General features: G+C 38.6%; 1 protein-coding gene across 1 annotated transcript; it reads right to left on the reverse strand.

Moving 5' to 3' along the window:
* Nucleotides 1-673: 673 nt before the first annotated feature.
* abcb5 (ATP-binding cassette, sub-family B (MDR/TAP), member 5) lies at nt 674-26218 on the reverse strand. The gene is made up of 29 exons (XM_084089812.1): nt 26177-26218; nt 25108-25183; nt 24731-24842; nt 22639-22702; nt 22358-22508; nt 22027-22117; nt 21673-21864; nt 21386-21557; nt 18330-18454; nt 17984-18161; nt 17783-17896; nt 17581-17691; nt 16736-16861; nt 16374-16577; nt 15487-15657; nt 14934-15095; nt 13653-13871; nt 13417-13566; nt 13108-13212; nt 12236-12313; nt 12021-12104; nt 10924-11127; nt 10695-10795; nt 4221-4361; nt 3968-4124; nt 3684-3881; nt 3377-3583; nt 2040-2186; nt 674-1630 (listed from the first exon to the last, which is right to left on the reverse strand). Exons 2-29 carry the CDS (start codon nt 25157-25159, stop codon nt 1430-1432), a joined length of 4017 nt encoding a protein of 1338 aa, XP_083945938.1. The 5' UTR covers nt 25160-25183; nt 26177-26218; the 3' UTR covers nt 674-1429.
* Between the last annotated feature and the right edge of the window lie 1078 nt (nt 26219-27296).

Below are 27296 nucleotides of genomic sequence, written 5' to 3' on the forward strand. Positions count from 1 at the left end.
GCACATATTTAATTGTAACTTACACATTCCTTCCTAAGAATATACAATAAACGTAAACCTGTGTTTCTGATATAATTTAATATTAAAGTCTGTGGCATGTAAAAATATAGGGTATAGTAAACCCGTTGCCTTAAAATTAAATAAATACATTTAATGCTTAATTGAAAAAAAAATACGTTATGTGAACTTGACAATTCCACATTAGCCTACTTATTTTTTTTATTAAGCATGAAGTTTATTTACTAAATAGTTTTAAGGCAACGGGTTTCCTCAATTTCTTTAAGTCAGCTGATCACTGTTTTACAGTGTAGCCTAGGTTGTTTTATTAGTTACTTCACGGAAGATATAGCCTACTTAGAGTTTTTTTCTATAAATCTCAGAACCAAATAACACAAATTATTGCGTTATTTAGTAGGCTAGCCATTCAGTAGGATTTTTGTGTTTTTCTGAGTGTCTTTGGAAAATAAACTAAAGTTTATTATCAGCGCATAATTGTGTATGAACAAATGAAAATGTACAAAGAAAAAGAAAAAATGCACAAAAAGTAAAAACAGTCTGACCCAGACAAGAGTTTACATTAAACAAGATAGTTTTACTTTTTATAAATAATTTCCTTACATAAAAAAAAAAGAAAAAGAAAAAAAAAATCAGAGGAAGGAACGACAGTAGATAATTATTGATAATTCCTTTTATTAAAATATCGAAAAAAAATCATCTTAACAATAAACAGTACATATCAGACACAATACAAGAATAAAGTAGCCGTTTCTGTCCGACTCCGAGAGATAATAAAGTTAGCCGGTGTGGGGAAAAGGTCCAACATGCTGGAGGCTCAAACCACGAGCACGAGCGCCCCCACGCGCTGATGAGGTCATGAACAAAACACTTGTGCAATGCGCAGAAAACCAATATTCACATTCAAAGGGTTTATGCCTACTGTACAAACTCAATTCAACCTGCAAAAAACATGGGTAAAAGTGTTGCAATTGCCCGTTGGGGAAAAAGTGTCGAGGGAGTTTTACTGTGCATTGTTTTATGTACAATAAATGAACACTAGGCTACTTTTAACATTTACAATACAAAATAGCTGTATATAAAATTTGAGAAAAATAAATCTATAGATATACAACATCTTTCTCGTTTTATATAAGAATAGTATCTTTTCAATGAGCTGTAACAAAGTAACAAAAAGCAAACAACAAAGAACAAAGAGTTTAAATATTTAAATGCTGTTTTTCAAATAATATTGTGCAGATATTGATAGTAAGCTTCTTAAAATGAACTCACGCAACATCCTAAAACAGAAGCATTTTGTGACATTAACTGTAATTTAAATGTAAATGCAAGATTAACTGCACCATTTAATTATTTATCTGTGCCTTTCATTTTAGATTATACAAACACTAGATTCAATCAAAGGGAGTTGAAGTTAGTGAGCAGATACTTGTGCATTCACCAGAGCATGGTAGGCCCCTTGCTTGCTCATGAGTTGGGCATGTGTTCCCTGCTCAGTCACCTTGCCGTTCTGAACCACCACAATCGTGTCAGCGTTCTGAATGGTGGTCAAGCGGTGGGCAATGACGATACACGTGCGGCCAAGCCGAGCGTCATCGAGAGCCTTCTGCACAATCTGTATAGCAGGAAAGAAAGAAGTGGACAAAACGTTAAAGTTTGTTTAGTTTTTTTTTTGGTCCACATAAATTTACTATGAAGAGCACATAATAGTAAATGCATATTTAAAGCAGCACTTTATAAATGAAATCTCTTGACTTGATTCATAGGTTTGATCTTCTTTTGTTTCCTTTTCTAAATGTGATAAGACAGGTTGTGTAAAGTGTAAATCTATGATTTTCAAGGCATTCCTTAAAAGCAACAGAATCACGAGTTCAAACTAGCAAAAGTGCCATCTGCTGGTTGAAGGCAGAAGTTCATATTGTCCGAACAGCGTCAAAAAGGGAACAGTTTTGACCAAATCAAGTGAACTTGATGATGGCATACTCTTAAATATTTTTGCGACAGCCTTTTCATGTGTTACAAACCTTCTCGCTCTCTGTGTCGAGGGCTGATGTGGCCTCGTCCAGCAGCAGAACTTTGGGCTTGCGCACCAGAGCTCGAGCGATCGCTATCCTTTGCTTCTGTCCTCCAGACAGCTGAGCGCCTTTATCTCCAACTCGAGTGTTGTATTTCTGAAGGGATATTACATATGTATATAGATGATGAAAACAGTTTTTATTGATGGCCTTGAGCATAATTTAATATAATATAATATAATTTATTACATGGCTTGGTTGAATTTCAATGTAGAATGCGGTCTGTTATTTCTTGATAACTGACCGCTGCGAAGTATAACACACCGTTGCCATGAAAAACAGAGCGTTGCTATGGACGCGGAACGGACTATTTTCTTTAGCGGAAGCAATACAATCGTTTTTAAATCAATAAACTCCTTTTTAAATCAATATTTTGTGTCAAATTATTTATTTATTTTGTAGGTAGCCATGTAATAAGCGGGATAATGTATAGCGAGGCGGTTGTTATAGCGAATAACAACCCATTCAGGCTCCGCTTCGCGTCGGGGTCCCGTTCAGCCTTATCCCTTACATAATAGTAACACTTTACAATGAGGTCCCAATATTTAACTTTAGTTAATGCATTCAGTAAAATTAACTAGCATTGCATTAACTGGCATTAACTAAAATTAACTAACAAACATTTGTTATAGAATTTATTAATCATTCATTGTTATTTCATGTTAGTTTAGGGTCTATTAAACAATATTAACAAATGCAACCTTTGATTTTTAATAATGTATTAGTAAATGTTGAAATATTTCAAATAAATAAATGCTTAAGAAGTATTTTTTTTTATTTTAAGCTCAAGTTAACTAAAATTATTTAATAGTGTTATCAATATATACCATTCATTTAAAAAAAAAAAATATATTACTTTTGTTCAGCAAGAATGCATTAAATTGATCAAAAGTGAAAGTAAAGAGATGCGTAATGTTGTAATAATAATATTATAAATACTGTTCTTTTGAAATTTCTATTCAAACAGTCCTGAAAGAAAATGTCCATAAAAATATTAAGCAGCACAACTGTTTTCAACATTGATAATTAATGTTTCTTGAGCACTAAATCATCATATTAGAATGATTTCTGAAGGATCATGTGACACTGAAGACTGGAGTAATGATGCTGAAAATTCAGCTTTGATCACAGGAATAAATTACATTTTAAAATATATTAAAATATAAAACAGTTATTTTAAATATTAATAATATTTCTCAATATTACCGTTTTACTATAAATTGTAGTGTACTTGTTTGTAAAGCTAAATGTGTACACACACACATTAATGGAGACATCATGCATACCTCTGGAAGGCCAAGGATAAAATTATGTATGTTGGCCTTCTTCGCAGCTTCCTCGATCTCCTCCTGGGTGACGACACGGCTGTTGTCTCCATACTGAATGTTCTCAGCAATGGTGCAGTCAAACAGGATGGGCTCCTGAGACACCAGCCCCATCTGATTGCGCAGCCACGCCAGGTTCACAGTTTTGGTGTCATTACCGTCTACAAACTGTGCAACATGCAAAAACAAAATCAGGCGTAAATTGATCACTTGACCCAAAATAATGGGTTAGACATTCAGGCACACAAAAACCACCCGGTGAACTCACCACTTGGCCTGCCGCAGGGTCGTAGAAACGTTCTAGAAGCTGAATGGTGGTGCTCTTCCCACAGCCACTGCTGCCCACCAGGGCCAGAGTCTGTCCCTGAGACACTGATACATTCAGGCCCTGCAGGACTTTCACATTCTGACGGGTTGGATAGGAGAATTGGACATCTCGGAATTCAACATGCCCTGAAAAATTTGTCTGAAAAAAGGACAAAGAATATTATTTCATTTTTATTTAATTTCTTCTGAGAGCTTCATGCTACAAGCTCCAAATGTCACACTCACTGGTCGGTCTCCGGACTCATCATAGATATCAATGGCTGGTTTCTTCTCTAACAGCAGTAAGATCCGCCCAGCCGCTGCTTTGGCTTTGGCAAAGTCAGGAGCGAATGATGAGGACTGGCCAATGTTCATTGCAGCAAAGACAATCACAGAAAATACCCTGGAGAGGAACCAACACATCAGCATGGTATAGACTAGAGTGTGTATGAGATTTTCAAAAAAACATTGATAAATCCTTCATACAAACTGTACTTACAGGAAAACATTTTCATATTCTGTGTAACAGCGTGCAATAAGCCAGGCTCCGAAGCGGAAGATTGCAGCATTGACCAGGTAAGGAATGGCTTGTGCGAGGGCAAATGTGACTCCGTAGATGGGCGCTTTACACAAGCTAGATCTGAAATATCACATATTGCTTTCTGTAAGATTTGGCTGAATCAGATTTGATGTTAACTGAGCGTCTGTTAAGGCAGGGATTTTCAAAGTTTTGCCATCACATAAAATTAGCCATTTGTAATTTTTGAGATTTCAAAAAATTGTTTTTGCCTATGACCCACAAATATAATAATGATACTCTTGTGAGCAGTATTATTTTAGTATCATTTATTTATTTTAGTCAATTATTGTATTTGTTAACATTTAGAATTAGCTATCATCTTCATATTTTCAGCTTAAATTTTTATATTTTCAGTTTTCCATTTTCCGTATTTATGTTTCAGGAATTTTGTTGTGCTTTTGTCATTTTTACTAGCCTGTTATATATATGTATGTGTGTGTGTGTGTATTTATATATTTTCATGTACAAATACAAATTTATAATGCATGGGTTAAATATTAAGACTTTCAAAATTAAATAATCAGATATAAAGTCAAAGCAAACTATTAAATCTATTTATATTTATTAAATATAAAATATTTTTAAAATAAAGTAAATATTTATTAAATATACATGTATATTTTCACACAAATATTTGCAAAAAAAAAATGTAATTAAAAATTTTTAGTTAACCTTATTATCACAATTATTATCGTTAACTAAAACTAAATCTATTAAAGCATTTCTGTTAATTGAAATAAAGCTGAAATACAATAAAATATAAATATTAGTTGAAAATGGGATTATTTGAAATGTTGCCTTGGCAATAAGTTGAAACACTAAAGTTATTAACTTGAAATAAATAAAAACTCATAACGAAATTACTAAAAATGAAACTAAAATTAACATGAGAACTTAAAATTAATAATATTAATTATAAATATGAATAAAACTAGGGTAAAACAACACTGCTTGTAAAACATTTTATCTTTGCCCTCTAGCACCGCCTTGTGGTCCCTGGACTTCAGTTTGAAAACGTCTCAGGTTACGACTGTAACCCTAGTTCCCTGAGAAGGGAACGAGACGATGCGTCAACGACGCTTTGGGAACGCCTCCGCGTGATTACGTCTGAAGCACGTATGTCAACTAGTCCAATAGGAAGAATGAGCGTCACGGGCGGGTGACGTCATGACCAGGAAAGGATAAAAGCACATCCGGTGCAACCAGTGTTAGCTTCTAGAGCCGAAGCAAAGTCGATAACAGGGATGCAGGAAGTATGGCCGGGCGACGCATCGTCTCGTTCCCTTCTCAGGGAACTAGGGTTACAGTCGTAACCTGAGACGTTCCCTTTCGAGGGAACTCGCGATGCGTCAACGACGCTTTGGGAACGAGAATACCCAACACGCCAGACTTACAATTGCCTGTATCAAAACTGTCGGCAACTTAAGTACCAAGCACCTGAGAACCTGGGGCAGCATCCAGGTCCAGGCTATAAAACCTCACGAATGTGAGCGGAGAAGACCAACCTGCCGCATCACAAACCTCCTGAAGAGAAACCCCAGATAATAAGGCTTTAGAAGCCGCCATACCCCTAGTAGAATGAGCTCTGACCACCAAAGGGCATGGCTGGCCAGAAGACTCATAGGCAAGAGAAATAGCCTCAACTATCCACTTACTAATTGTTTGCTTAGAGGCCGGAAGACCTTTCTTAGGTGACCCAAAGCAGACAAATAACTGATCAGATTTCCTCCACGGGGAAGCCCTGTGGACATAAGTGTCGAGTGCTCGCACTGGACACAAAAGATTCAGTTTTTCCTGGTCCGAAGATGTAAAAGGAGGAGGACAGAAAGCCTGCAGCACAATAGGCCTAGGAATATTGGTTGGCACCTTAGGGACATATCCCTGTTTAGGGTATAAGAATGCCTTGACCATCCCGGGTGCAAACTCAAGGCAAGTGGGAGAAACCGAAAGGGCCTGAAGGTCTCCGACTCTTTTTAGGGACGAGATCGCTAGAAGAAAAATGGTCTTAAATGTCAGAAATTTCTCTGAAACTAACTCTAGGGGCTCAAAGGGCGCCCCTGAAAGACCTTCTAGAACAATAGCCAGGTCCCAGGCCGGAACCCTAGTGCGAGATGCAGGCCTCAGCCTCAAGGTGCCACGAAGGAAACGAATGACCAGGGGGTCTCGACCCAATGACGTACCACCCACCGGGGCGTGGAAAGCTGCAATGGCCGCCACGTAGACTTTTAAGGTAGATGGACATAAACCTGATGCAAAGCGATCTTGGAGAAATTCAAGTACTGTGTTCACTGAACAGTTAACTGGATCCCACTGATGCTGGTGACACCAAGAAGTGAAGACTCTCCACTTAAGTGCGTATAATTTCCTCGTAGCTGGAGCTCTGGAGCTAAGAATGGTCTCAACAACCTCGGTTGAGAGACCACTCTCTATAAGTTGGGCCCCCTCAGAGGCCAAACCCATAGTTTCCAAACCTCTGGCCGGGGGTGAAATATAGTGCCCCCTGCCTGAGACAGAAGGTCTCTCCTGATCGGGATCTCCAAGGGAGGGCCGTTGAGGAGATGAATTAGATCCGCAAACCAAAACCGGCTCGGCCAACGTGGCGCTACAAGCAGTAGACTTATTCCGTCCTGGCGGACTCTCTCCAGAACTCCTGGGAGCAGAGCAACAGGGGGAAAGGCGTACAGACGTAGCCTCGGCCATGTCTGTACCATAGCGTCCAGCCCCAGGGGGGCTGGCTGAGTGAGGGAGAACCAAAGTGGACAATGCGTCGTATGCTGAGACGCAAAAAGATCCACTTCTGCACGGCCGTAAAAGTCCCATATGAGCTCCACCGCCTCGGGGTGGAGTCTCCAATCCCCTGGCCTCAGCCCCTGCCTCGACAGGGAGTCTGCTCCTATATTCTGAGCCCCTGGTATATACACTGCCCTCAGAGAGCGTAATTTGCCCAGAGACCACAGGAGGATCTGGTGCGCCAGTTTGCAGAGTGGACGCGAGCGCAGACCCCCCTGACGATTTATATAAGAGACCACCGATGTGTTGTCTGTGCGGACAAGCACATGATGGCCCCTCAGGTCTGGAAGGAAATGTTTCAACGCATTGAAGACAGCCATCATCTCCAGGCAATTTATGTGCCACAAAAGATGATGACCCCTCCACAGACCCTGAGCTGAGCGGCCTTCCATTACCGCTCCCCAGCCGGTGAGGGAAGCATCTGTCGAGATCGCAACTCGATGGCAAAGAGCTCCCAACACCGGACCCTGGGCCAGGAACCAATGTTTCCTCCATATAACCAAGGCGCGGAGACACCGCCGCGTGATCTTGATCATACGAAGTGGGTTTCCCCTCGGGGAGAACCCTCTGGTCCTGAGCCACCACTGCAAAGGTCTCATGTACAGCAGGCCAAAGGGGATCACATTGGACGCTGCTGCCAAGAGACCCAACAGTCTCTCGAACTGTCTCACAGTGCGTGACTGGCCTAGCCTCAACTCTTTCGTGGCTACGAGGATAGCAGCTACACGAACGGGCGATAATGTGGCCCGCATCGTGACTGAATCCCATACCACACCAAGGAAAGTGGTTCTCTGTAATGGAGATAGCACACTCTTCTTGGTATTGAGTCTCAACCCCAATTTCTTCATGTGAGCGAGGACGACATCTCGATGCCGAACCGCTAACTGCTCTGATTCCGCCAGAATAAGCCAGTCGTCGATGTAGTTCAGAATGCGTATGCCCTGCAGCCTGAGCGGGGCCAGAGCTGCATCTACGCACTTCGTGAACGTGCGGGGTGATAGAGCCAGGCCAAATGGAAGCACCCGATATTGGAATTCTTTGCCCCCGAAAGAAAACCTCAGGAACTTCCTGTGTTGAGGGAGGATGGAGACATGGAAGTAAGCGTCCTTTAAATCTATCGTGACAAACCAGTCCTCGGATCTGATTTGAGTCACGATCTGTTTGAGTGTGAGCATCTTGAACTTGAGTTTCATGACTGCACGATTCAACAGACGAAGATCTAAAATGGGACGCAACCCCCCATCCTTTTTCGGAACAATGAAGTATCGGCTGTAAAACCCCGATTCTCTGTCGGGCGAGTACACCTGCTCTATAGCTCCATTCGCTAAAAGAGATTCTACTTCTTGCTCCATTACCAGAGCCTGCTCGGGGTGTACTAACGTAGGTAGCACCCCGTTGAAGCGAGGCGGAGGAGAACCAAACTGAATTCGGTAACCTTTCTCTATTGTTTGCAGGACCCAAGGAGATATATTCGTCAGATTCTTCCACTCTGTCAGAAAATCTACTAAGGGTACCAGTCTCTCGAGACTGGCCTCTGGTATTAAAGGAACAGCTACTTCGGTGACCTGAAGCATACTGGCAGGAAACAACCGAAGTGACTGTCTTTGAACCCCCCTCAGAGGGCGCGAGTCTGACGCAATGTCGAGTTGACGCCGGGTCAGGAACTCGCTGGAAACCGCTGCGCCCTGAAGCACCAAGGGTGGCAGGGTTGGCAGAACGGCTTCCTGAGGACCCCGAAATGGAACGGGCACCGTAAAAAGAGGTGAACACCGTTCCACCCCGGTAGGGGCTGTCCTCAATGGTCTGACACTGAGGGCGTCAGGACCTCTTTTGAGCCGAAGCCTTCTTAGCCATAAGAACGGTCCTCAGATCCGGCTTAGACTTAGAAGATTTCGGCTGAGAATGACGGCTCGGCCCCCAAGGTTTTAAAGGGGGAGCCCGAGACGCGACACTCTCCTTTTGCTGTGCACGAGAAAATTTTGAAGTGCTAGTTTGAGGAAGCTCACGCCCAGCATCCTCAGGGGCTTTGACTTTACGAGGGATGAATTTTTTAAATGCCTCAGATTGCTTCTTTGTTTCTTGAAAACGTTCAACAACCGTATTGACAGCATCGCCAAAAAGACCAGATGGTGAGAGTGGTGCATCTAATAAAAAAGCACGATCTTTGTCTTTAATCTCAGCTAGATTAAGCCATAAATGTCTCTCAGTAGCTACAAGGGCTGCCATAGACCGCCCAATAGCACGAGCGGTCTCTTTCGTAGCTCTGAGAGAAAGATCTGTTGCCCGACGAAGCTCTCGAATATCGTCGGGACTGACCCCCTCACTCTTGTCAATATCCCCTAATAAATCCGCCTGATAAGCCTGAAGCACTGCCATGGTGTGCAGGCAGGCTCCAGCTTGACCAGCTGCTGTATAAGCTTTGCCCACTAATGCAGATGTATTTTTTAACGGTTTAGTGGGCAACGCGGGTGATTTCAGGGACGATGCTGACGCGGGAGACAGATAGCTCGCGAGCGTCTGTTCTGCCGGCGGCATCGACCCATAACCATATTCCTTCAGTCCCCTTATATCAGAATATGTGTGCACTTGAGGACTGAAGAGACGTGACGAATATGGTTTATTCCACGATCTACTTATCTCACTATGCAGATCGGGAAAAAATGGAAGTGCCCGCGAGGGAGATGAAACACTAGATATTAAAAAAACGCTCGTCAAGTTTGCTTTTAGGGCGAGCGTCTTTTTTCTCAGATGGCCATTCAATATGTAATTTCTCAACAGCGCGTGTAATCACCTCTACAAGCTCATCATGTGCGGGAGAAGAAGATGGCGTGTTTTCTTCTCGTGTGTTTGTGTCACTGGCCATGCTCAGCACATCTACCTCCTCGGAGCTAGAGCACTGAAGCATGGGGCTCTCTTCCTGGGCAGAAGAAACCGCGGGGCGGGCTTCTGACACCGGCAAGAGAGCACTGGATCCCCCGGGTAAGGGAGGAGATAAGGCAGAGCCCGTCTCCAACCCCGCCGAGAGATCCATTTGCGAACCCCAGGTCTGCTTTCTCCGGGCTGCCTCGGCAGCGGCGGGTCCAGCACCCTGAGGTTCGCGAGCCTGCCCACTCTCGTCAAACATGGACAAGCGGGAGCGGAGCATGCGGAGCGGGAGAAGCTCACAATGCTGACAGTCAGCCCCCTCGAAGGCTGACATAGCATGCTCCGCTCCCAAACAAACTACACAAAGCTCGTGTGTATCCCCACCCGTAAGGAAACGAGGGCAGGGAGGAACACACTGCTTGAATAGTTGTTTCGCCATAGTGATATATATATATATAGTGACAAACAAACAGTAAATATACAGACAGTTTTGACATATAGCGCTTTGCTGAGGCAAAAAAGCTAACACTGGTTGCACCGGATGTGCTTTTATCCTTTCCTGGTCATGACGTCACCCGCCCGTGACGCTCATTCTTCCTATTGGACTAGTTGACATACGTGCTTCAGACGTAATCACGCGGAGGCGTTCCCAAAGCGTCGTTGACGCATCGCGAGTTCCCTCGAAAGGGAACCCCTGTATTAAGGGGTCTTAGTATTTTAGTCTTAAAAATGATTTACTTATATGGCTCGCGCAGGCTGCCAATAAACTTTCGGAAGAAGACCTCCTCACGGGTTAATGCGACGACCGTCTTGAAGTTCTCAACGGTTTCAGTGGATATCTGAGCAGAAGAGTTGGAAATGATACCATCAGCAACCAATTAATCTTACGTAATCATTTACAGAATAAACTGAATCACACTGTTCTCAAACAAAATCAAAAAAAGGGTCAATGACCAGAGTACCGTACCTTGCCAGACATCTCCAGTGCACTCTGGTCTTTGCTGGTGTGTCCTGCCATGGCTCTCATCTGGATGAAATTTGCCCCCGTGAGGAAGGGGACACAGGCAAGGATAAGCAAGGTGAGCTGCCAGCTATGGATAAACGCCACAATGACAGCGATGCCAAGAGCACAGATAGTGTTTGTGGCTAGTCCTAATCTGGATCCTGCTGCCTAGAAATGAGAAAAAGACACAACTAAACAAGCTATTTGGATATTGGATCTTATTGTACAACGTATGTTCTTTCTATTCATTAAAGAATCTGGTTTCCACGCAAATATAAAGCAGCACATCTGTTTTCAACATTTATAAGAAGAAGAAATGGTAACACTTTATTCCAATGGTCCACATTCTACTGACTATAAGTAACTTTGCAGCTACTCAACTTATTCTACTAACCCGAAACCTAACCTACTAATACTCTAGTGAGAGTTAGTTGACATGTAGTTGCTTTTAAGTTGATTGGAAGTAACTTACAATCAACTTATAAGCAACTACATGTCAACTAACTGTCATTCTTACTCTTACAGCAAGTTACTTATAGTTTGTAGAATGTCTAAAGTGGACCAATTAAATAAAGTGTAACCAAAGAAATGCTTCTTGAGCACCAAATCATCATATTAGAATGATTTATTAAGGATCATGTGACACCGAAGACTGAAGACTGGAGTAATGATGCTGAAAATTCAGCTTTTCCATCACAGGAATAAATTATATTTAAACAACTTTGATCAAGTAAATGTAGCCTTGGTAAGACTTCTTTAAAAAAAATTACAAAAAAAATTATATATATATATATATATATATATATATATATATATATATAAATACCCTAAACTTTAGAATGGCAGTGTACCTGTGGATTCAAATAAAGTTGCACTATTAATACCAGAAGCTGTAGTCAAATGGATTAGCTCTCACATAAATACGACTGAGAAACAGATTCAGCCAGGCCTATAACGGTTTAAAGAGATGGATGTAATGAACCAGAGCCAAAAACACAGGCTGCATCCACAGTGAAAGCTTAATTACTGGTTCTGATGGCAAATGACTGTGTTCCACTCACCCCTTTAACCAGAGACGCATCTGTGGCTAATTTAGTGGTCAGGACTCCCACTGCATTGTTGTTGTCATCAAACCAGGCAATCTCCTGTTAAGAGAAACAGGCTTGAGGATGAAGCACCCATCATTTCAATAGCCATTTGTTTTTTTGCCAGATTAGCTCTCAACTGCATTACTACTATATAGTGATGAGTGATAGATGCAGGAAATGTGCCGTACCTGTCTTATCATGGCGTTGAAAGCCTGCCTTCTCAACCTCATGGTTAGAAGCTCCCCAGATTTACCAAACATGAAGCCCTAGAAGAGGAAAGAGCAACAGATGTGAAACTTACATACAGAAATGCATACAAGTGTATATATATATATATATATATATATATATATATATATATATATATATATATATATATATAAAAATAGTAAAACAGTATCATTTTGAGAACAGAGTTTTAAAGTACAATAATTTGCTTTTATTCTACACTACATTTGAATATATTCTCAAAGACTACTTTCTGTCACAGACTACTACTCTCTCTCTCTCTCTCTCTCTCTCTCTCTAGCAACAGATGTGAAACTTACATACAGAAATGCATACAAGTGTATATATATATATATATATATATATATATTAAAATAGTAAAACAGTATCATTTTGACAACAGTGTTTTAAAGTACAATAATTTGCTTTTATTCTACACTACATTTGAATATATTCTCGAAGACTACTTTCTGTCACAGACTACTACTCTCTCTCTCTCTCTCTCTCTCTCTGTGTGTGTGTGTGTGTGTGGGTGTGTGTGTGTGTACACTGTTTAACTATTTTAGATCCAATAAATGCAGCCTTGATGAGCATAAGAGACTTCTTTCAAAAACATTGTAAAAAATCTTGCTGAACCCATATACACACTAGATCTAAATTTTGTGCCTGTGCAAAAATTGCCTTCACAATGGTTAGGTGGTTGTTAGGTTTTCTGGTTGGTTAATACCATTATGAAGGATGCCTAAGTTTAGTACTAAGCTAACCACTAACCCCAAGTATAAAGCAATGGAAATGCTAGCGAACGCCACTAATAACCCAACAAAAACCTCACCTGGAAGAAATAAGTGATAAAGGCCACTGCTCCTGTTAGCAGAAAGAAGAGCGAGAACATCATGGTCTTCTGCCGCTTTACGTCAGGGTCGAGCTCTGCAAACACCTAAAAAAGACGAGGTTATATTAGAATTGAACATCATGGTTAAATCATTATAAATGCTATGTGCTTACGGGACTAATATAATGTACAATCCACAATTTTTATGTCAATTATTTTAAAACAATCATGGGGAGATGAGAAGGAAGCAAAAATATACACAATAGAGATTTTTATTCAGATGTATGAATAAAGACAAAGGACACTCACACCAATAATTTTGGCAAACAGAATGGCCACACAGGGATAAACAGCTCCACCCACAAGGCTGGCCAGAATGCCCACCAGCAGGTAAGGCCATTCCGGCTTGTTCAGAGCCAGAATTCTAGTGAAAGGAATTTCTGGAACGTTTTCCGTTTCCTACAAGAGAATTTTTAGGTTCATCCAATTACTCCATTTATGAACTCTCAATAGCATCAAAGCAGTGGAGATTGTGGAGTATGTACCTTTTTGTCTTTTTTGGATTTCTTGCTCTTCTTCTTTCTCGAGGACCGTCTCTGACTGCCACGTCTTAAGCTTCTTCTAAGGGATCCACTCTCCATTTTAATTTCCTCTCCTCCTTCGGGAGTCTCTGTGTCAGAAAATTCCTCACCGGTGTCTCCCTCAGAAACATCCAGAATATCATCTTCATTGGCATCAAGATCATCACTTGGTCTATCTGAGGACTGTTAATGTAAATGAATAGAAAAAAAAACTTTATGCCAAAGAAACCCAAATATGATGCTCTCTTGTGAGAGACCTTCCCGTAAAGGATTCAGGGAGGTTTCAGGGATAATTTCTTTCAATTTTTTTTTACATATAAAGACTTGTGTATACTGTGTAGCACAGGCTATATATTAAGTGTGATATTATAATGGGAATATTGTTTCCATTATAATCGTCTTTTATATTGTCATGGCACTGCAAACAATACACACACACACTTTTATACTGTCATGGCACTGCAAACAATACACACACACACACACACACACACAATATTATTCAAAAGTTTGGGATCTGTACAAATGTTTTTTAAAGAAAGTAAAAATGTATTCAGAAAGGTTGCATTAAATTGATCAAAAGTGAAAGTAAAGACATTCATAATGTTACCAAAGGTTTCTATTTCAAATAATTGCTGGTTTACAACTGTCTATTCATCAGAGAATCCTGAAGAAAAAAATTATTCCAAAATATTAAGCAGCTTTCTGAAGGATCATGTGACACTTAAAACTGGAGTAATGGCTGCTGAAAATGTAAAATTTTGAATTTTTAAACTGCCAAATTACTTCACAATATTCCTGTTTTGACAGTGTTTTTGATCAAATAAATGCAGCCTCGGTGAGCAGAAGAGACTTAAAAAAAACATTAAAAAAAATTACTGACCACAAACTTCTGAAAGGTAGTTACATCTTATATCATTTTATATTATAATCATATATAATTATTAAATAAATATATAATTAATATTTGTTAATAATTTTTTTCTACTAACTATAAGAATATTATAAGATGTATAAACCTTTCATGTAATATAAATAATAAAAAAGTGTATTATTTCTTACTGGTATTACTGTTAAAAATACCGGCTGTCAATAGAATAAAAAAGGTGATTAATTTCATGGTTTCTAGTTTAGCAAGCAAAATAAAAGAGTAAGATTTAGGCAACAACTGCAGAGAAATTCATAAAGTCAGTTCTGTCCTGTCCCACTATCAGATAGCTCCCATGTAGAGAGACGTACATGTACCTGTTGCATTACGAGAGAATAGTACACTCCTTTTTTGGCCATGAGTTCTCTGTGACTGCCCTGTTCCACCACTTTGCCGTCGTTGAATCCTGCAATTATATCTGCTGAACGAATAGTTGACAGGCGGTGTGCAATCACAATGGTAGTGCGTCCTGCTCTGGCCTAAGAAACAACACACACAATTATTTATTGCTTGTTTACCGCAGTGTTGCAGTTTTGTTGGTTATAACTTTGGGTTACACTTTATTTCAAGGTGACAGTGTAATGATGCATTTAAGTACTGAGTAATATTAATTAACTACATGTACTTACTATAGATTTAAGGTAGGATTAGGATTTGGTTTAGGGTTAGTTGCATGTAATTATGCATAATTTACTCTTTTTACTATGGTAAGTACATGTAACATATGTAAAATGTAAAATAAAGTGTTACCAATACCAAAAACTGTAATAAAAGATATTCATATTCGCAACTGCAACTGTAACTATATATTTTCTAGTACTCATGCAAATGTCCTTCCTGCATGTCACAGAGAGAACTGTTTTGCATTACCTTGTCTAAAGCTGCCTGAACGATGGACTCGCTCTGTGTGTCCAGGGCTGATGTGGCTTCGTCCAGCAGGAGGATTTTGGGGTTTTTGACGAGAGCTCGAGCAATAGCGATCCTCTGCTTTTGGCCCCCGCTGAGTTGAGCCCCCCTCTCGCCAACCATAGTGTTTAGCTTCTATCTCAGAGAAAAATTTTTTTTAAAACATTTAACCCCTTTTCAGTCTAAACACAACTAGTGTAGTACACATACAGTCTAAAAATGCTCATTTGTAAATAGAGATCCACCCATTTAAAATTCTGGTCTACATCTCTAAGAGGTCACCGTGATTTTGCCAAGTAAGACATGTTCCTGGATCAACACATTTTGTTGTGTCCTGGAACAACATTCCTGTCGGAAAATGTAGTCCCAACCCTATCCCTACCTGTAAACCTAACCCTACCCATAAATCAGAGGGAAATGACCGGTGAATAACACTGATGTAGAAGCAACTAATGCTGACTGTAAGTCTAAACTTGACATGGCCGATACTATAAGTCTATTTTGTCTAAATTTTAAAAAAGTAAACACTAAATGTAGGCATATGACAAATGTACATTTGTAGATTATATGTGTTATTAACTTATTATTATAAGTAAAGATTAACTTTGAGGGAGCATTAGATGATGGAAAAGGTCATCTAAATGTAAAAGTAGGGGAAATGTGTATGCAAAAATAAACATCCATATCATTTTTTTATATTAACAAATATGGTGCTGATATATTGTGCATTTCCATTTCTTAGACACTGTAATTTATTGACATCATAATGAAATCTTTGGTTCTGCAATATTCAATAACTTTAGGGGTAGAACCGAGTCAAAACCTTTTAAATAAAATTTGACACTACTCACATCTGGTAGTTTGGAAATGAAATCGTAGGCATTGGCCTCTCTAATGGCTCGTTCAATATCCTCGTCAGTGGCGTCTTCTCTGCCGTAGCGTATATTCTCTGCGATGGTGGTTCCGAAAAGAACAGGCTCCTGACTCACGATACCCATGTTCTCCCTCAGCCAGCACACATTTAGAGAACGGATATCATGACCATCCAGAGTCACCTGCACAACCGCACACATTTCATAAACTACTCAGTTCTTCACTCCTCAAAAAAGATCGGTAGTAAACTGAATGACAACATATTTTGAGTGACGTGAAGTATTGAAGGAAATGATTTATGGTTGCTCATTAGAAGATTCTTTGGGCATATCAGTGTTACCTCTCCTGAATCCGGGTCATAGAACCGCTGCAGAAGCTGAATTGTTGTGCTTTTCCCACAGCCACTGGCTCCAACCAAAGCAATGGTCTTTCCATGAGGCACTTTCAGATTCATTCCCTGTAGAATCTGCGATGGGACACATTGTATCAGTCATCAGAATGTCACCATTTCATCACAATATATATATCATCACCATATCGATAATACGCCAATTTTACAGACAAAAAATGTATCAGTATTGGTCGATAGAAAACAATGATGGTCACACTTTAGTTTATGGTCCAATTCTTACTATGAAGTACCTATTAACTATTACTTTTTCCTCAGTTAACCCCTAATTACTGCTTATTAATAGTTTGGTAGTTGTTACGTTTAGGTATTGGTTAGGATTATGGGATGTAGAATATGGTCATGCAGAATAAGGCATTAATATGTGCTTTATAAGTACTAATATATAGCCAATATCCTAGTAATATACATGCTAATAAGAAACTAGTTAGTTGTGAGGATTGGACCCTAAACTAAAGTGTTAGCAAAATTATTAAAAGAAGTAAATCTTTAGCAAATCTCAAAATGAATATCCAATTTCCTACTTATCTTTTACTATTTAAATGATCAATTTTGAGCTCTAACATTTTATTTTTATGTAGACAAAAATAATATCTAATTTTAATAAAGCCATTTATTGGTTATCAGCCATAACATAATTATAAAATCACTAATTTGAATTAATCCAAAAATAATCATAAAGATAATCTCATTGCATCCCTAATAATTTCAACAGACATAATATGTACAGTATGAATGATACAATTCCTAACAGGAGGGAAAATTTGCTGCTGTACCTTCACATCTTTTCTGGAGGGATAGCTGAAGTTGATGTTCTTGAATTCAATATCTCCTTTCACATGGTCTAGTTTGTGACCTTCTTTTGAACTGCTGTCAATGGGACGAGGCTGCAACAGTCATCCAGAATAACAATATGGTCATACATATAATAAAAAATAACTTTATTATGAAGAATGAACACAGACTGAAAGTTTGTACCATGTCAATTGTTTTGTAGACCTCATAGGCCGCACCCCGGGCCTTGGCGATGCTCTCCAGGTTTGGAGCTCCCTGACCTAAAGAGAATGAGCCAATCATCACAGAGAAGAAAACCTGAAAAGTAACAAAGTTAGAGGTTATTAAAAAAGTGTCTCCTGCTGTATCTTTATTCAGAAACAGATAAAGTCTTAAAAAACTTACAGTGATGACCCTTCCGATGGTGTAATTCTCTGGTTCGTCCACAGACAGTTTTGTTCCATACCAAAATGCCAGTGCATAGGTGCCAAATATAACAAACTGTGTAAACCCCATGGCCACATTAGTGGTTATAGCTTTCTTTACCCCAAAGTTCTTTGCATCCACCAAGTTTTTCTCATACCTAAAATACAGAAAATAGTTTGTCACAGAAAACTGTCACTCTGTACACACACACTCAAAACAGTTTGGTCGCATTCTTCACATTTTAAAAGACCCAATCTTATCTCTCACATTTAAGTGACAAATTTGTTGTGAACTTTGGTGAGTGAAAGGTACAGAATGTGCTCACTTTTCCACTGCTTTCTTCTGTCCATTAAAAGCCACAACAGTCCTGATAGCGACCAGAATCTCTTCAGCTACTGCTCCTGCTTTAGCATACGCTGAAAGCTCCTTACTGGTCAAGGTGGCAAGAATCTGTAGGAAAACAGATTCAGTAAGATATGACATAAAAGTAAGATATTATTTTGGGCTCTACAACTTGGGATATTTCACTCAAAAAGTTTCATTTTTGGGTGAACTATCCCTTTAACTTGATAGGTATAGGCCTACATTTGTATTTGTACTGAAGCCAAATCAAATAATTACATTTATAAAATATGAATTATTGAAATAAAATATTATAGCCTACACGACAATTTTCGGTAGCCCACGTGTCTTTCGCTTCGGTGGTACGTGCACACGATATAGGCCTACAGCGTTAGCCTATTAACCATTTTAACATCCATTAACCACCAATACTAGCAATACTCTCCGTGTTTTGTTACTTTCGGTAAGAAACAAAGTATCATCTTTCAAATTCTGTCAATTTGATCACGAAATTGAAACAATGCTGTTTGCTCTTTGCTGTGGGGCGCGCGACAGATCGCTATATAGGCGCCTCATCAGTCAGTTCAAGCGGCAGAACGGAGCGCGAGTGAATGCGATCAAAATAGACATGAATGAACATCTGAAAGTATGTTGAAAGATACAGTAGGCTATACCTTACTGATCATATCTCGTGTAATCGCTCAATCAGTGTTTCAAACGCGGAAAGACATCAACAACACAGCTTGTAAACAAGATGTCAAGTAGCATTACATGTCAGGTGAGTCATTCAGTATCCACACACACAGAGAAACGAACTGGGGTGCGTTTTCCGAAAGCATCGTTAGCCAACTATGGTCGCAAGTTCCCTCGTTACCAATAGAGTTCAATGGACATTGCGATGAACTTGCGACCATAGTTGGCCAACGATGCTTTCGGGAAACGCACCCCTGGAGAGGAGAATTTCGCATAAAATAGCTATGCACTATTTTAACATAAATATTCATTATCTATTATCTTATTTAATGTAGGCCTATGTTTAATTAAGTCTGTCATGAAAACAAGTTATGACAGCCACTGTGTAAAATAAATGATTACGTATTTCATCAATGAATTGGAGTAGAAACATAATTTTAGAATTAGATTGAGAAGTTAATGCAAAAACTGTTGTATGTGCAATTTACATGTTTGCATACAATTTGTTATTTGATCGTTGATTATTATATCTAAAAATAAACAGCAACTGAATTCAATAGTTTGGCCTCTGTTGTTAATTGTAACCTAATGTGCAAGGGCTCACTAGTTTACAGCATTTTCAGAGATTTAGTTTATCCTTAAAGCTGCAGTCCGTAGTTTTTCCTCTTTGTCGCCATCTCTGTTCGAAATCTGCAATTGCAGTTATTCGTGGAATTATCAACTTTACGTGGGTTGTGCCTCGGCACGTCATAGATGAATCCGATGAAAGTCGCGGATGAATCCAATGTTTTGAGGAGAATGTGCGGCTGTCAGTCGCCGCGCCGGTGTGGATACTGTCATTCGGAATCACAGATTCTACTTTTTGGAAGTATGACCAACATAAGAATTTTCACCGGAAAATGTCATCTGAACAAGTAAGTAACATCCACTTTTGTTCTGACCAACTAAGGGAAAAAAAGCATTGCAGTAAATCACGCTGATTAAAGGTTGTATCAGCGATTTCAGGCCCAAACATAAATGATCACATTCATCTAATCTTTCCTAACGATCCGCTAGCTGCCCGACCCATAAGCTGGTCGTCAAAAACCGACAGGGGTGGGTGTTGTGAGGTTTTGCGCTCGTGCACGGCTGCCTATGACGGCTGCACGCGAAAACCTCACAACAGCCACCCCTGTCGGTGATTGGTTGGAACACTATTTATTTTGGTTTTGAGTGTTGGTGAAACCAACTGTTTTTGTGTGCAGATCTCAGAGCCTAGGCTGCCTACAGAGACGCGTTTTTTTGACGACCTGCTTATGGGGCGGGCAGCTAGCGGATCGTTAGGAAAGATAAGATGAATGTGATCATTTATGTTTGGGCCTGAAATCGCTGATACAACCTTTAACGATCGCTTATCAGATCACGTCAAACCATGCAAATTATACTTTGTTCTCAAATTGATAATGTTAACAACATCAGCATTGCATGACTACATTTAATGCCTTTCTGATATTTATCCTTGTTTTCGCATGGGCCCGGTTGCAGTCTCTTTTTTTCTGTAGCCACTCCGAAGTCCGAAGTCTTTTGCATTTTACAACGGGTGAATCTCCAGTTGTTACTGGTGATTGTCGTTTGAACCTTTCTGGATCCGCCATCAAATTGCTAAGTTTAATTATATCAAGTACTGTGAGAAAAGGCTATAAATCTCCACCTCCAACATCCTCACACGCAATATAGCCTACTAGTCGAGACACCTTCTTTATGTGTACAGATGTGACGTAATGACATGCTCGAATTTCCCACGGAAATCGACAAGTACCACTGGAATTAAAAACATTATTACTAGCTTACCGTTTTGAATCGAGCTAAGGCAAGCAGATAGTTTTGAACACTGGCTGGTTATGTACTTGCTCAAAAAAATTTTTTACCCAAAAAAGTTACGAACTGCAGCTTTAAGAAAAGTTTAATTATAATTGAATGTATTTAAAGACAGAGACACAATTTTTTCAGTAAACCACTGTTTTAAAAAAGTAGAAAAGGCCATTTTATGTTTAGTTTGTGTGTACTAACATATATACAGTATGTTAGTGGTGTACTGAAGCCAAACCAAATTATTATGACACACACACACACACACACACACATACATATATATACATATATACATACATATATATATATATATATATATATATATACACACACACACACACACACACACACACACACAAGGATATATGTATATATCATAAAGTTTGTATACAATATATTGTGTAGGGTATAATATACATTGTGTATAGGTTTATTCATGAAACCATTTGATAAAAAAACAAAAAACAAAACAAAAACAAGGAGCTTTATACATACTTTAGACCAAACAGCAGCCGATCCTGCTAAGAGGGGACTGACGGCAAGAATGACCAGCGTCAGCTTCCAACCGTAGATAAAACCAATGATGAAACCAGTAAGAAATGTGCAGAAGAACTGGACAAACACACAGATCTTGTCCCCGAGGCCATCGTTGATTGTGTTTATATCACTGCGTTGAGAGGGGAAAAAGGAGATCCATACACCAGATTAAACACCTGAAATGTAACCCAAGAACATATCAGGTGACAGAAACAAGAGTCTGGAACAGGTTGCAATTCACTTACTCTGTAAGTCTAATGTTCAGCTCTCCAATCGGATGCGTGTCGAACCATGACATCTGCTGGTGGAGGATGGCATGAAAGTACTTCTCCCGGATCCTCTTTGTTTGCTTCGCAGCAGTTAGCAGGAAAAGCATTACCTGGAATGTTCCCAGGAGCAAAACCGCAGCACCGATTGCAACAAAGTAATAAGCATATCTGTGTAAACAAACCACCGGCTTACGTTAAGAAATGAACCAAAGGTAGAAGATTCGGACAGTCAAAACTTAGGGACCGATGTTAAAAATAATTAAGAACCTTCTGTAAATTATTAATGAGTCAACTAAATGACAATGAATCTGACACCAGACGGCTCCTCACCTTGTCATTTTATCTTCAATGCCTATTTCAGGGGAACCTGCCAAACACGTTGTGTTGGGGACGGTGAGGGTGAAGTTTCCAGTAGAGTTGCCTGCAAACATTTAGCAGAAGCATTTCTTGAAACCAGTAGTTCCAGACCACCTCATTTAAGTAAATATTTATGAAATAATTGCTGAACTGTAACACTAAGGGTAAAGTTTACATTAGCAACTCAAGTCAGTCCAGTACTGACAGACTTTCAGATATTTGAGAAGGACTTATGTGATTAGTTCACATGGATGTTTCCTTATTTTTCAAAACTACGGGTGTTGTACTATTAAATATAGGCTACCTGTCATATTATATTGCTGCCCACTCATCACAAAGCTGTCAGTCATTTGTCCGAACACCACGCACATGAGAGGCAACGCAACGCCATGTGCAGCTGCGCACAGCAGGCCGATCAGCATTAGCAGAACCTCCGGACAGGTGGCATACCGAAACTGCAAGCCAACGACAAACATGTGAGTCAAACGCTTGACTTCTGCCCTCAGGTGTATCATCGCATGTTACATCACTGCTTACAAAAGCTACAAATGAATTATGTGATGCAGAAGAGATGCACATTCTTACCAGCTGAAAAAATCCAACTGTTTTCACCGGCTCTTTCTTCGTTTTGGGCTTTTTTTCCTTTTTGCTATTTAAACAGAACAAGAAATAGTACAAATGAGAAAAAGCCCTCTAGTTTTACAGCACCTATAGGGCATTTTTTACCTTTATAAAAAGCCATATTGAGGGGCATAGTCATCCATTTATGTCAAATACTTTAACTGAATTAATTAATACAGTCAATACTGTGTCTAAACCATAAACAGAATAGAATAGAATAGAATAGAATAGAATAGAATAGAATAGAATAGAATATTTTGAAAATATATGAAATAAAATGTTAGACCATGGGTTTGCAAACTTGATGCCTCCTTCCTAAAATATGAGAGCCGTTGTTTTTTAAAGACCAATTTATACTACAGTATGTGAGTAAAATAATGGCCTGGACATCATGTTTTTTTACATAATTGTCATTTGTCATTGTACTATCGCCAAAAGAACTGATTAAAATATTATCTGACTGTTAGATGTATTTAATTCAATTCAAATGTATTTAAATACTTTGGTTTCACAGAGAATACTGACATAAAAAAGGAAGCTGGCGACAATGGCAAAGAGAAATTAGAAGGATACAACACAAGCACAAACTTTTCTTGAACATACCAAAGAACGCTTATAAAAAACTTTTTAGATTTAGATTTATTTTTGTTATTTTACCATTACTATTGGACATTTAATAGCACTCAAATGGTCAAGAAGGCACAACAGCAATACTTCCTTAGAAAACTGATGAAGTTCAATATGCCATCTAAAATCCTTATGAACTTCTATAAGTGTACTATTGAAAGCATGTTAACAAGCTTGTCTGTGTGGTGTGGAAACAGCATTAGAGGACCAAAAATAATTGCCAAGACTTATAAGGAGTGCAGAGAAAATCACTGGTGCTCCTCCTCCAATTACTGAAGAATTGATAATTGTGCCCATGTATGGTGTCTTTATGCTTCTGTCGCCCAGTAGATGGTATCAAAGTATGAAAAATTAAAACAACTTAACTAAAGGACAGTTTAATCCTTATAGGCGGTGTCCTCAGGCTAAATATAGTTTTTATAGACTTATGCATACTACACGATACTCTTTTACTAATACAGTACAAATCTTGAACAAGGACATATATACATACATATATACATATATTATATACACACACATATATATATGTGTGTGTGTGTATATATGTATATATGTATGTATATATATATATATATATATATATATATATATATATATATATATATATATATATATAGACAGTGTAATGACACATCATTATCATTCATGCTGCATCTGATTTATACTTATATTTGACTTTTTATTGTAAATTTTGTAATTACATATTGGGCAGGTTTCTTTTAACTGATGCAAAGCAAGCTTTTCTTTTGTGTAACACATGCATATGACAATAAATTCTCAAAAAATAATAAAATAAATATTAATAAATAAATTATAATAAAATCTGGTGATTTCTGGCCTGTCTCACCCTCAAGTCATCCTAGGTGCATATGACATTCTTCTTTCAGACAAATACAATCGGAGTTATATTAAAAAATGTCCAGCCTTCTGAAGCGTAAACGTTTAAAAAGTTATTTTACTTTATAAAGTTTTAAATATGGATATTTAAATAAACACAAACGCATCGCTTCGCTTCAGAAGGCCTTTATTAACCCCCCGGAGCAGTGTGGAGCACTTTTATCATGGATGGATGCACTTTTATGGACTTCAAAACAGAAACGGCCATTCACTGCCATTATAAATCTTGGAAGAGCCAGGAAATATTTTAATACAACTCCGACTGAAAGAAGAATGTAATATACACCTAGGATGACTTGAGGGTGAGTAAATCAACTATCCCTTTAAGAATGTTGTAAATATCGCTGATATTTTGACACTTTTTGTGGAATTTTTGCCCCTGGATCTGATTAAATTCATGTTTCTTTATTTTATCAATTAATCTACTTGCAAAGACAAATTACAAAACCCAATGCAAATCAAATACGCCCAGTTTTTCTTTTTTAGACAAATGCTTTCTCACAAAAAAAAATAAAAAATCTGTTTCTACCTGAACAGGCCTTTGCCCTTTGATTTGGCAGAGGACTCCTCCTTTGGTGTGTCTTCCTGAGGTTTCTCATCCTGGGTGTAAGCTAGGTTGACGAAGCCCTCAGGTATCACCTCTGCAGAAAAGGGGTTTATGTTTACTTAAGGAACGGGTGGGGCAAGTCTAAGGTGTCTGCAGAATCTAAATAATTAATTCTAAATGATCCAGCACTTTACAAATTAGACTATGTAGATATAATATTAGTACTGACATTGCTTACTACAAATATCGTTGGCTCTTATAACAAGTGAGGTTTTCACAATTGTAAGTCGCTATGGAAAAAAGTGTTTGCCAACTTAATTAATGTAAATATAAGTGTGTGGTGAATACAGAGAACACACCATGCAAGTAAGGTGGAGGGTCTGTCGATTGACCGTTTGGCTCTTCTTTCATTGTGATAGCACTGTGTTTGTGTTGCTAGATAGAGAGAACAGTCTGGTTCATAAGGAGGTACACATTTAAAAAAATAAAGTTTACAATTACAATCTTTTAAAATATATATATATATATATATTTTAAACAATCATTCTACTGTTGCTTTAAGAACCTCAAAATCAAAACCTCATCTGAAGAATCTAAAGGTTTTTAAATCTCCACACTCTTAGAAGAAAAGATTATATAGAACCTAAAATGGTTCTGTCAAGTGGATTCCCATGGAATCATTTTATGGATTTAGTTTTAATTAATTGATTTTGTTTAGTTAAACACAAAAGTATTATGTAATCATGACATTTCTACTTACATATAGAACCTTTTTGGCATAAAGTGTTCTATAAAATTGACTCAAGAACCCTGTGGTTCTATATAGAACCCCATTGAACCCTTTTTTCTGAGAGTGCAAAGAACCTTAAAGGCAACACAAGAAGCGTAGCCTATATAGCAAAAAAACAACAAAAAAACTGAAGAACCTATTTTCAGAAATGTAATAATGTCTTTTATTCAATGCAGAGAGAGGATGAAAAAAATGGTAATGGTGCAAATAACAGATTTATTACAGGAAAATTATATTATTGCACTCATATATTCTTATAAATAGGCTACAGGACCTACTAAATACTCATTACTCAATACTCAGTAAATACTTTTTCTTTACTCTTATTATCTAGCATGTTGGTGTTATTACATAAGTCATCATTCATCCCGCCTCCACGTTACCTAACCAGTTATAGGGCACAGTAGGCTACAATTAAAATTTGACATGCTATGATCGGAAATGGATCAAATAAAATAGCCTAAATTTTTTTTAAAACTACACAAAAAAAACTGTCACCCATAGTCACATTTCTATATAGAAAATATAATATTTTGATGGTTTGTAATATTTACCAGAAAGCACAGACTAAGAAGGCCTACGCAAACAAGTCATTAATATATAAATCATTTTTATATTTTTATATTTTTTTGGCTTACCCCATGTGGTGATCGCAAATGTTCCAAGCGGACACACAATATGAAGGTAAAGAAGACGCATGTGACATGATGTTATATAGCGCGGTGTGCTACCTGGACACGCCTTGTCCTTAAGGCAATACTGCACGAAAAATGTGGGCGTGCAAAGGAAAACGGTGACTTTTGCCCTTATAGCGGACAATCTGGGTTAGCCTATAAGGTCATATGAAAAAATGAAGAACTGATAGAAAGATACGAACTTTGTTTCTCATAAGATTTAAAGATGGGGGTGCAAAAAACCTGTTTTTGTAGGCTATAGTTCTCAGTTGCCATCAATGATTTCTGCTATGGTGCGCGTTCATCAGTGTTCATAAAAAAGTTATTTTTTTCGACGAATTACTTTTTCCTATCCACATTTTATATGCTCTTTATAGGCTCTACAAACAAGAAATTTATAGGATAATTAATAACAGAGAACAATGTAAACGCTCTGACTTTGTGAGCGTTTTCAAACAATTGTTTTCTGCTGGTTTGAGCATCCCCACCATAACAACCAATGGCGTGAGCCTGGGGGCGGGATTTGCTGTTTGATCGACTAATGGTATTGGTAGAGGAGGGGAGAGTTCGTCAAACCTGTTCGAATAGGCTACTGTCATAATTCTGTTTGCTGCAATGTCACACTTCATTGGTGTAATTGGGGAAAAGTTCGTAAGCATAAACTTCATGTTGTATTTACTAAGCCTTGGCTTAAATTTTAAATAAAGTTTAGTAGTATAATTAATAATAATTAATGGCTGGTGTGTCTGTTTGTCATCAACATTCCGATCCAGATTGTGAACATTCAGCTGATAATTTCCCTTAGACACTATGCAGTAGTAGTCTCGCGTAGCCAGACCTTCAGACTGACGGCTGAAGGTCTGGAATTCATAGCAGCTTTCTTTGGCCAAGGCCCGCCCATAAGGCCGTTTGACCGACATGTCAAACAACCAATTACAGTTCGTTTCGTTCAGTGTCACGTTTCGTTGCGTGGAAATGTCCCCACAACAACAGATCGGCGTGCAACCATAGACTGCAACAAGTCAGTCAGCATAGAAAATCAAAGAAGGAGAAGAAAACAAGCAGTAAGTCATTGATCTGTTTG

Source organism: Abramis brama (assembly GCF_963993115.1).
Source record: "Abramis brama genome assembly, chromosome: 17".
Classification (NCBI taxonomy): Eukaryota; Metazoa; Chordata; class Actinopteri; order Cypriniformes; family Leuciscidae; genus Abramis; species Abramis brama.

What these genes read in the sequence shown, in the direction of transcription:
- abcb5 (XM_084089812.1), bottom strand. Translation starts at nt 25,159, where the DNA reads ATGAAAGAAGAGCCAAACGGTCAATCGACAGACCCTCCACCTTACTTG. An exon ending in CCTCCAGAAAAGATGTGAAG is followed by an intron (nt 16,862 to 17,580) that starts GTACAGCAGCAA and finishes GTCCCATCGCAG; the next exon opens with ATTCTACAGGGAATGAATCT. An exon ending in TGTTTGCCAAAATTATTGGT is followed by an intron (nt 13,213 to 13,416) that starts GTGAGTGTCCTT and finishes CGTCTTTTTTAG; the next exon opens with GTGTTTGCAGAGCTCGACCC.